We start from the raw sequence: 11,287 nt of genomic DNA, 5'->3' as shown, positions 1-11,287 counted from the left end.
GGCTGAAACAGATGCTTCTGAAGGGATGTAAATATTGGTGTTAATGGAGTCAGTATATATATATAAGAATCATTTTTCAGACTGATCGATGTACCTGAAATAATACACGGTCTTCCTCCTCCACGTTTTTTCATTAGTTGCTTGTTAGCTAAGAAACGAAATAATGAGTTAATCTACTGTGTATCTGACAATCAAAAAATACTTCTGATTAGAATATGGAGGTGACTAACCATCTGGGATTGTCTGCTGCGGTTTTGTTGATCGTCTGAGCATACGGGCTTGTCGAGATGCTCTTGCTGAAACTGCTGTATGATCACAAAAATGTAATAAGCATGTACAGGACTGTTGAACGGATGATACAAACTCAACTAAGCAACATGATGTTGAGGTACTAAAACTATTAAAATTCTTACATTGCAAATTCTCTGAAGATGTAGCTATGACGTTAGGATAAGGGACTGTGTCCTTATTTTAAAGTCTACTTTAACCTGTGCGTATATCAAAAATAATTCATGCTGAAATCAACCCATTTTAGATTTTGGATAATAGCTTGTACCGTAAGATACCTAAAAATTGTATGAAACATGAGGAGTACCGTTCAAACTATATACCAAGGCAACTCCAATCGACAATAATGCTGACCACATTATTTATGTATACAGTATACTAATACAGACCGGCTATGTATGTATTCATAATACGTATTCAATTAACTAAGTGAATGGACTTGTGTAAACAGAACCCATGTGTAAACTTTATTTATAGGCCTGCTAAAGAAGCCCAAATTCTGATCTTATCTTAACTTCATCTACAGACCTGTTTAGTATTTGACGGTTTGGATACTGATTACTATACGTTAAAACATAAAGTAATTTTTAGTAGATATTATGAAGAGTGTCTGAAAATTATCATCAATATGATCTACACAATCGAAGGTAGGAAGGATTGGTATGACAAATTGTAGGAACATTGGATTTGTGTTATGGTTTCCGAGTGGAGTGAGCAAGTGATTATGTCCCGGTGGTACCACCAGAGACAGCTAGAACGGTTAATATGTTCATGTGAGCGTCCAGGTTAGAACCTTCCACTGGTCAAATGGGTTCAAGTCATGGTAACTTTGCCACAAGCTTCAATGTTGATTTAAAGAAAGTGGTTACCATTTACATGACTTTTTTTAATGTGAATACTTAGATTTGAGCAGGCACTTCGCTCAATGTTATACACAGAGTATTCACTCATGCTTAAAAAAATTACATTTGTCACTCCATTTGAGAATCTCTATAGCTAACTTGAGATAGGAATCAACATGGTGGGGGTCTAATTCTAGCTCGAGGAAACAACCATTTTTCCCGGTAAAGGTATGGTAATACCTCTTAACTTCCATGTGACGGAAGCTAACCAAAGTGGGTTTACAGTTTTCAGAACAGTGACGACTGACCACAAAATAGAAATATTGGAACCAGCGGCATCGTCTCTCAAGAACTCCTTCGACCTTTTTTTGCCAACAGATCTATTAAATTTTAATTTTCCCCGAGGTCTCGAGAAGCTGTAATCCTATTAACTGATACATGGAAAAATACATGAAAAGTAACTTCAAATATTATGAAACCGACAAAATACAAATTAGACTTACTATAGCAAAGAATATTGGTATTTGGAAGGATCAATGTTCTCTTTGGATCCAAACGCCAACACACTAATTATAAAGAATACCAAAAAAAAAAACTGAAACAATCAATCCTTGATTTTTTTTGACAGACCTGGCAAGAAGCGTAGGAAAGTGAAATTGAGTTTCTGACCATACTTTTCTAAAAACTGCATTGGAGTCAGTGGCGGACCCAGCACCAACTTTATGTGGGGTCAATATATGTTTTAAGTAAAAAAATTGTCAAGTAGGAGTTAGCAAGAATTCTCTATGTAATCTATGCACAAATCAAAAATTTATTAACTTTCTGTGGTGTCACTTGACACCACTCCTTCCTTAGTGGGTCCGCCCCTGATTGGAGTGTTAGTCATAGTGTTGATCATGTATTCAAACTCGATTTTCCAAGGCAACTAACTAAGGAATTACATAGTTCATACTTATGTCATTAGCAACAGATGTGTAGCACAGAAGAAAATATGATTGCTTACATTAATTCTTCCTTAAGTCCTCATTTCTGCTCAAATAGCCAAATCTGGATCTGAGCTTTCTGCATAACAAATACAAAATGAATAGAACACGAATCAGAGCACCTACTACAAACCCTAAGAAAATCAGTGGTTCTAAAGCTTCCACTTTGAAGAAAATCAAGTTTTAGATGCATTGAAACCACAACAAAGCAGAATTATGTCAATGAATAGAAAGAGAGAAAGTAGTCAAACAACAACTATATGAAATAGAGAAGATCCGAGTAGCGTACAGTTGCCTGGGTCATAATCTTCTGAACGTTGGTGCTCAATAATAGCCATGGCTGCCGATGTTTGATACCTCTTTGAAGCTTCCGAAAAAAAAAATCTGGAAGAGAAACACTAAATTAAGCTTCTGAAGGTGTGTTTACGGTGAAAAGAGGAGAGTTATGAACCATCTGTTTATATAGATTGGGAGAGTAGAAGCCCAAGAGAGTTTAGTGATGGCGGTTTTATATTTTAGAGAGCTAATAAATAGTGGAAGTTAATACCGATAGTGGATGGTCGGGATTAACAACACATGGGGTCTGATAACTGTAACCGTCAAATTGGAAAGATAGAAGGTCGAGGCTGAAATGGAAGATGAAGGTCTGTACTCGGTGTTGGTATGGGATCCCAATCGAACTGAATAGTCAAGTCGAGTTAACGAAATCTGTATCCAAGATGGCTGACGATGAAGACGGTGAGAAACCTAATTGGCGATGAATGCGTGTTCGCCAGCGGGCTTGACAATAACATAACAAAGACCCAATTGACAAAAAAAAATCATAACAAAGGCCCAGAAATAGATAAAACCTGACTCAATTGGTTTACAGATTAATGAAACGCAGAGCTTTATGTTTAGACACGTGTCAGCGCGAGAACACTCTAGTTTCTGATGTGGCATCTTAGGTGGTGCAAAGAGGAGAGAGTAAAGTGAACTTTATATAAATAGATAGTTGACAGAAAAAGAATGAGAATAATGATTCCATGCAGAAAAAAAAATCTAAAACAAAAGTCATTATACAGTTCTTTTTACTAAAATATAAAGAACGAAACACAAGGTGCAAATTGCTATGTAATACATTAATTGATCGAGATTGGAAAACGACTCTAGAGGAGAATAAGAGCTTGATTGGTAAAACAATAGCATAAATATTATATTTATTATTATTCAATCAATATTTATTACAAAAACATTTAGAAAAATATTTACAAGATGCTAATGTTTTTTAATTGGTATTTACTCAATAATTTCATATGAAATTTTTGGTAAAGCATTTGCAATTAGAGTATGTAAAAAATTCAAAATAACTATATATAATTAATTTATTTTTCTTTAGTAATATAAAAATATGTCCATAATCAAAAAAAATATATATATTTTTAAAACAATATTTCACATTTAAAATATACTATAGTTTATATAATTATACATATCATTCAATATTTATATTAAAAACATAAAATAATATATATATATATATTATACAATAAACATATCTATATTATTTAGAAATAAATAAATTATATGTCATCTATTAATTTTTATGATATATTATATATGAATCATTTACTGCTTTATCAATAAATAAATAATGAATTAAATTATTTTATTTAATGATATCAAAAATTATATTTATATCCAAAAATAAATTTTATATTTTAAAATATTTTTTTTTAATAATAATATTTCACATTTAAAATTTAGTTTAAATAATTAAATAAAACTCATTGTTTTTAGTAAAAATATATTATTAACTCTTATGATATTTTAAAATTGTATACTCATATTGTTTTATCAATCACTTTATCAAAAAGTTTAACGAGATCATCAAGTTTTTTCAGCATACTGTTTATACAATATACTGGACCTGGTTTGAGTGTACTACATAAGATGATCACAAAGAAAAAAAGCTATGGTAATTATTTAGATTTTTGATATAAATGCGAGCTGGACTATTTTAGTGTCAAATGTGAAAGTTGGATTGATTACATACTTCTAATTAATTCTCAAATCTAGCTAGAATTTCTATTATAAAATACCTAAGATTTTCATATGAACGTTTATTTTATTAAAAAGTGTTTTTAAGTATAGTTTTAGTTGGTGCACAAAAAGGTATAGTTTTAGTTTTGTTTACTATAAAAATCATTAAAATGTTACAAACTAACAATCCACAAGTTTCAAAAATCATTAATTGAATACTACCAATTCTAGCATATATTAAAAACCACCGAGCGACTAAAAATATTATGAGCACGAAGAAATGCATTATGGTACATCTTATTCTCGAGGATTCAAATCAAGGCGGAGATTTGTTGAATAATGCCTTAAATCTTTTAGGCCTTAGTCTTTTGAGGCCCATTAGTGCTAGGGTTTCTAGGACACAACTATATAAGTTTTGTACCTCCTCTAAACCTTGGCAGCAGCCGGAGAGAAAACTAAATATGATTTTCCTGTGTAGACAGATCTTTGTAAGATTCTCCATCAAAAAGTAGTCTTGCATGTAACCAATTGGAGAACCACGTTAAATATCTGTGTTTTTCTTTCTATTCATCTAATTTGTTAATCTGTTTCTTCTCATGTCCATCACAACAGATGCTTACAAATTTTGATTTTGGGATCTATTTTTCAGAGTATGGTATAAACATTCAAGCAGTTTTTGTGTCGAAAGCAGCAGGAGAAACATTCAAGAAGTACGCTGGTTTGGTGGAAACAAGATTCATGCTGGTCCCTCGTTTGGAGGACTCATGGTGGTGTTTGTTCGGGAGCACAGCATTGGTCGTATCACTGATCATGTTTTTTGTTCTAACCATTAGTCTCTTCATCTATAGGCGTTGCACATCACGTAGAAACAATACATCCCAGTTCCATGGGATGAGCCGTAGGATGGTGAAAGCAATGCCGAGTGTTACTTTCACTTCTGTACGTGGATACATCACAACTGCTTTGTCTTGCGCTATTTGCCTCGAAGACTACATTGTTGGGGAAAAGCTTAGAGTCTTACCTTGCTGTCACAGTTAAGTATATGGGATTTAAACATATTTTGTTAGAAACAAACTAACTTATGATTCTATGGCCTTTTGGTGTCTACAGAGTTTCATGCCACTTGTGTAGACTTGTGGCTTACATCATGGAGAACGTTTTGCCCAGTGTGTAAACAGGATGCAAGAATAAGCACGGACAAGCCATCAGCTTCAGAGAGCACGTCGCTCCTTGCAGGATCATCTTTAGTGCATATAAACCCTCCTCCTGTGGGATCCTCAATTTTGCACACGATCTCGTCCTACAATCAACAATCTTTTGGGTCTGCCTCTGATGTAAGCTGGCCATCGCCAATAAATGTCAGCCATATATCTGCCGATTTCGGGCAACAAGCAGCCTCTCCGTTGCGGTCTTCATCGCAAAGATTATACACCACCTGTATAGGCTCGTTGGACTCACCATTTTACTCAAACATATCATCTCTCAACAAGATGATGCTACCATATCAGACTAGCCCAAGCAATGCGTCCCCTGGGTTTGTGCAGGCAACAAGTCATCGGTTCAATTATTTGCTTTGTAGGGAATCAGAAGGTTCATCATCTCATTTCGCCTCTACACACTCGGTTGAAGAATGTTAGACCAAAGATTCAGGCAGACACCATGGATTCTTCTGCTTTTAGTGTTCTGTCTACACATCAAATTCTTGTAAAGCTATCTATTAGTCAATAAAGATCGATGATATGTATATTACCTCTCTGTCCAATGTTGGTTTCATTCTTATACTTGTTCTTGATTTTAAATATAATGTCAATTTTTCATTCGAATATTATACTATAGTGATCTTATTTTGAGTGCCTTCTCATTGACGCCCTAATCACTTTTATGTCACTTCATGTACCGCATGCTTTTTGATAGATTGTTTCATACACATACTTATCCGAAACATCAATGCATATTGCATTGTAAAAAACATTTATGCATATTGCGTTGTATATCTTTTTTGAGTATAGTAGAATAATCTATCAATTTTGCGTTGTATATGGACAATCATATTGTTATATAATCCTAAGACGGTGAAATAAACGTAAACCTCCCATTCATCTGGTGAAAATATTCTATGATAGCTAGCAAGTAGCAATAGTATTATAATCTGTCATCGAAAGACTTTGCGGAATCTATGTGAAAATATGTCTTTTGTTAAATTTACACGCATGCATAATTAAATCTTGAATACCAAGAAGATAAAATCCCCCCCCCCCCTTCGATCACCAGGTACTTTTTTTTTGACGAAAGGGCTTGATGACTACGTATTTAACAAAACACGAAGAAGTATTTAACTACACGGCTTTTAATTATAATTTGTATATAAAAAGTAATATGTATTCCGCTTTTTGTACTCCCCCCCCCTTCGATTACCAGGTACTTTTTTTTTTGACGAAAGGACTTGATGACTACGTATTTAACAAAACACGAAGAAGTATTTAACTACACGGCTTTTAATTATAATTTGTATATAAAAAGTAATATGTATTCCACTTTTTGTACTACAAAGTGGAAATTTCAAAGCTCTAGTAGTAGTATATATTAAAAGCCATGAAACAAATAAGGTTTTGCACACAGATGTAAATCAGGTCAATTTATATAGCCAAACGGGTGAAATAGACGAAGATATGATCAATACCTCTAAAAAAAATTGATCAATACCTCTCACTCTCTCATCTCAGCTGCTATCGACTATAGGGCCTGACTTGAAAGCAAAAACACATATCTCTGATTTAACATCGTCCACGTGACTCGCATGCACCACCAGGCTCCACTGACAGTTATATTTTGCCAAATCCACGTTTTATTTGATGGAAATATAGCTACATATCAACTTGACAACTTGCAATGATAAAAGTTTTATCAACCATTTACGCAATAATCAACTTTCCTAATCATGATTGATTTACGAAGTAATGTCATTTATCTGATAAATTGGTTTGGAGTATCGTTTAGTATCTTTATTTTCTTGTTAAGTACAGTACTATAAGAAACATTTAATTTGATTTGACGAACAAGTAATGCGACAGCTATTATTTCACTCAGAACTTAATGTGTCTCCTAAAGAGTATATTGCCTAAATTTGGAAAACGCTAATTCAGCGTGACGAAAGTTTATTCTTCGTATATATACTTCCTCACTAATAGATCCGATCCTATCCTATCCACATATGTTGCGTGTAAACCAAACCACCCAAAAAGAAAAACATTTTTGCGTATTTACACGTATTTAATACTTGTAAAAAAAATACTTACTAAGCAAACGATACAAACTGGTAATTTCAGAGTCCAACTTGCTCGAAACAATAATGAATAAAATCGTGAGTAGATAAGTGGGATCTTGAATTCCGACAGGATATACACATTGGCGAATTTTGATTGGTTCTACAATAACTAAAGCCATATTTAAAAGACTAATAATAACACATACTTATAAAAAAAGTCGATAACGCCGATCGAACCCGGCGAAAAGTCCAGTGGCCCAATCGATGCATATTCGGCCAGGCTAGATTGTCAGAATAAAACGATGTCGTTTTCTTTCCCGTGAATACCACGCTCCAATAACCTTCCCTCTACGACAAAAGCAACTAGCCTTGTCTCTTATTTCTCTCTCCACGAGAGAGAAAAACGAGAGACTTTCCACGTTCGTCGTTTCTCCTCTTCCTCTATATATATTACACTTCTTCATTTCGTTTTCCTTTTTTCTCTTCTTCTTCTCTCTCTCTCGTATTACCTCTCGCCGGCCGGGTTTTTCTCCGTCTTTAAAGGTCCGTTCTATCCTCTCCTTCTCAGATCTGAGCTACAGACTAGCTACACGAACCTTTACAGTATTCTTTGTTTTTTCTACGTATCGTTGTTTTAACGATAATCTTTTTACACCCATAACAACAGTACTAATGGTTGTTAATATTTTTTTTATCTAGATAAGCCTAATCTTTAATGTTTTCGTTACGTTCCAAGATCCTCATCTAACAGAAATTTAAACAAATCATTTCCCAAGAACGCTCTAATAACTTTTACCTTTTTTCGTGTGTTCCAGATCTATACTTGAAACAAAGTTTGTCATTCCCCATGGACGATCTCCGAGTAAACTCACAAAGCTCGTTATCAGATGTGGACGACCTATCTCGGTTACTTGACCGGCCGAGGCTAAACATTGAACGCAAAAGGTCGTTCGACGAGAGGTCGTTCAGCGAAATGGGAATCCTGGACAGCGGCGTCAATTCTCCCGGTGGCCGGTCAGGATGGGAAACTCCAGGTTCGTCCACCAGAAACTCGTTCGAGCCTCATCCTATGGTCGCCGAGGCTTGGGATGCTCTACGGCGATCTTTGGTTCACTTCCGTGGCCAACCGGTTGGTACTATCGCTGCCTACGACCATGCTTCTGAGGAAGTCTTGAACTATGACCAGGTATCGTTTATTGGTGTGTCTCATAGTTATGTCTGAAGCTCTGTTTTGAAATGGTTCATGATGACGTCGGGTCTTGACCAATCACGTTTCTGATTTGTAATAAGCGAATGTTTTATTTATTTATTTTGTATAACTGAAATGTATTTTTTATAATATATTTTGCATAAACGTCTCTAAAGAAACCTTTGAATAAATGAATTCTAATTTTATTTAAAATGTTTTATTAGGTTTTCGTAAGAGATTTTGTTCCAAGCGCACTAGCTTTCCTAATGAACGGAGAGCCAGAGATAGTCAAGAACTTCCTGCTCATGACAATTCAAATCCAAGGAAGGGAGAAAAGAATCGACAGGTTCAAGCTTGGAGAAGGCGCGATGCCTGCTAGCTTCAAGGTCATTCACGACCCGATCAAGAAAACAGACACGGTCATTGCTGACTTTGGAGAGAGCGCGATTGGAAGAGTGGCTCCGGTTGACTCAGGTTTCTGGTGGATCATTCTCCTCAGAGCCTATACAAAATCAACCGGAGACCTTTCTCTAGCTGAAACACCTGAATGTCAAAAGGGCATGAGACTCATTCTGTCTCTTTGTCTCTCCGAGGGTTTCGATACATTCCCGACACTGCTTTGCGCTGATGGCTGCTCCATGGTCGACCGAAGAATGGTAATAGTTCTCTCTTTCTCTCTATCATCCAGATCAATAAGAGTTGGTAGGGTTGAAAAATCGGTCGGTTTAATTAAAATTAATATTTCCGGTTTAGTTTGTTTTACATATTTTTGGTTTAGTTTGGTTCAGTTCTTCGATCAAGTTATTCGGTTTTGATGAACCATATTTTTTTAATAATATTATTTGATACCCTCTGTTTAGAATTATATGTTTGAATTTTCATATAAATTAAAATAGCTAATATTTTAATTTTATTCTTATTTAACTATTGAAATTTTATAATATTCATTATTAGCTATTATTTAATCAGGGTAAAATAAATAAATTAATTCAAAATATACATTAAATCAAAAAAATTATTTGTTTTATAATGATTTTTTTTCTAGAACTACACTTACTTTGAAATAAAAGGAGTATAATTAAACCTATTTTCTAATATATTTTAGCTCAAAACATAAGTTTAGTGTATTATTTAGCTATTTCCGTATTGGTTTGGTTTCTTTGTGCTTTCAAGACAAGTTAGGTTCGGTTCGGTTTGTATAGCGAACTAATGTCTAACGTGACGGAGTCTTGCGTGCGCAGGGGGTTTATGGGTACCCGATAGAGATCCAAGCTCTCTTCTTCATGGCTCTCCGATCAGCAATGTCGATGCTAAAGCACGACACGGAAGGGAAAGAGTTCATGGAGAGGATATCTAAGCGGCTACACGCGCTTAGCTTTCACATGAGAAGCTATTTCTGGCTGGATTTTCAGCAGCTCAACGACATTTACCGTTACAAGACGGAGGAGTACTCACACACGGCGGTCAACAAGTTCAACGTCATCCCTGACTCGATCCCTGAGTGGGTCTTCGACTTCATGCCTCTCCGTGGCGGCTACTTCATAGGAAACGTCAGTCCAGCTCGTATGGATTTCAGGTGGTTCGCTCTTGGCAACTGTGTGGCGATCCTTGCTTCTTTAGCCACGCCTGAGCAGTCGGCGGCGATCATGGACTTGATCGAGGAACGATGGGAAGAGCTTGTCGGAGAGATGCCGGTTAAGATTTGTCATCCGGCTATTGAGAGCCATGAGTGGAGGATCGTTACTGGTTGTGACCCTAAGAATACTCGGTGGAGTTACCATAACGGAGGTTCTTGGCCAGGTGACTCTTTTCTTTCCTTTCTTGAAATTATTCTCGTTTAGATTATGATGAAAGTTTAAAAATTTACATATTTTTTTACTTTGTGAAAGTCAAAATTTATAATAGCGTTGATCTGTCGTAAAGTAGTGTGTTTAGAAAGCTATATAAATAAGTTTTAGGCTTAAAAAGTTGGAGACAATATTATTGAGGAAAAAATGCATAAATCTACTCTTCTTTACGGAAAGTGTTATCATTAGTCAAAATTCATCATAAAGTATAAAGTATTTGATTTATTTCATTGGAAAAAGAAATAGCTTTTGGTAGATAAATTGTATGTGGCTACCACAAAATGTATATCCTCTAATTGCTTATTACTATTTGCTTTCATGTAATGATAATTATATTTGTTCTTTTTTTTTTCTGATTCTTTCTATCCGGCGATCGCGCAGTGCTTTTGTGGCTATTGACAGCAGCGTGCATAAAGACGGGACGGCCACAGATAGCGAGACGGGCCATAGACCTGGCGGAGTCACGGTTGCTGAAAGACGGTTGGCCGGAGTACTATGACGGCAAGTCGGGAAGGTTCATTGGAAAACAGGCGAGGAAGTTTCAGACATGGTCCATCGCTGGTTACTTGGTCGCCAAGATGATGTTGGAAGATCCTTCTCATCTTGGAATGATCTCATTGGAAGAGGACAAACAGACCAAGCCTGTCATTAAGAGATCTCATTCTTGGACTTGATAATCCTTGCCTTGTCAATCTTTGAGAATATTCGGCTAAGATTTGTTAGTTTCTAATTTTTTTTTACAATTTACCTTCTTTATTTAGTATGTGTTTTCCTATATCTTTTCACTTTTCCCCTACAATCTCTATGCACATTCACTCTTATGTTGGTAAAATTGAGGGTTTACTCAATCA

General features: G+C 35.5%; 2 protein-coding genes and 1 long non-coding RNA gene across 4 annotated transcripts; 2 read left to right on the top strand and 1 right to left on the bottom strand.

Moving 5' to 3' along the window:
* Window positions 1–2,007: 2,007 nt before the first annotated feature.
* Window positions 2,008–2,921, bottom strand: LOC108854653 (uncharacterized). The gene is made up of 3 exons (XR_001949932.2): window positions 2,661–2,921; window positions 2,403–2,497; window positions 2,008–2,192 (listed from the first exon to the last, which is right to left on the bottom strand). It is a non-coding gene; the product is annotated as an uncharacterized LOC108854653 (long non-coding RNA).
* A 1,640-nt stretch (window positions 2,922–4,561) lies between these two features.
* On the top strand, window positions 4,562–5,979 carry LOC108852141 (receptor homology region, transmembrane domain- and RING domain-containing protein 3). The gene is made up of 2 exons (XM_018625647.2): window positions 4,562–5,168; window positions 5,246–5,979. The coding sequence occupies exons 1-2, from the start codon at window positions 4,748–4,750 to the stop codon at window positions 5,770–5,772; spliced, it is 948 nt and encodes a 315-aa protein (XP_018481149.2). The 5' UTR covers window positions 4,562–4,747; the 3' UTR covers window positions 5,773–5,979.
* Window positions 5,980–7,752: 1,773 nt separating this feature from the next.
* LOC108854097 (probable alkaline/neutral invertase D) lies at window positions 7,753–11,255 on the top strand. Of its 2 annotated transcripts, none has more exons than XM_057010129.1 (5): window positions 7,753–8,023; window positions 8,216–8,586; window positions 8,814–9,245; window positions 9,831–10,389; window positions 10,818–11,255. In XM_057010129.1, exons 2-5 carry the CDS (start codon window positions 8,248–8,250, stop codon window positions 11,108–11,110), a joined length of 1,623 nt encoding a protein of 540 aa, XP_056866109.1. In that variant the 5' UTR covers window positions 7,753–8,023; window positions 8,216–8,247; the 3' UTR covers window positions 11,111–11,255. The 2 variants fall into 2 exon arrangements, with proteins under 2 accessions (XP_056866109.1, XP_018483138.1); XM_018627636.2 differs by having other exon boundaries at window positions 7,756–7,943.
* The last annotated feature ends 32 nt before the right edge of the window (window positions 11,256–11,287 follow it).

This window comes from Raphanus sativus, chromosome 1 (genome assembly GCF_000801105.2).
Source record: "Raphanus sativus cultivar WK10039 chromosome 1, ASM80110v3, whole genome shotgun sequence".
NCBI lineage: Eukaryota > Viridiplantae > Streptophyta > Magnoliopsida > Brassicales > Brassicaceae > Raphanus > Raphanus sativus.
Note: the sequence above shows the minus strand (reverse complement) of the source record. Positions and strands in the feature narration are given on the sequence as shown.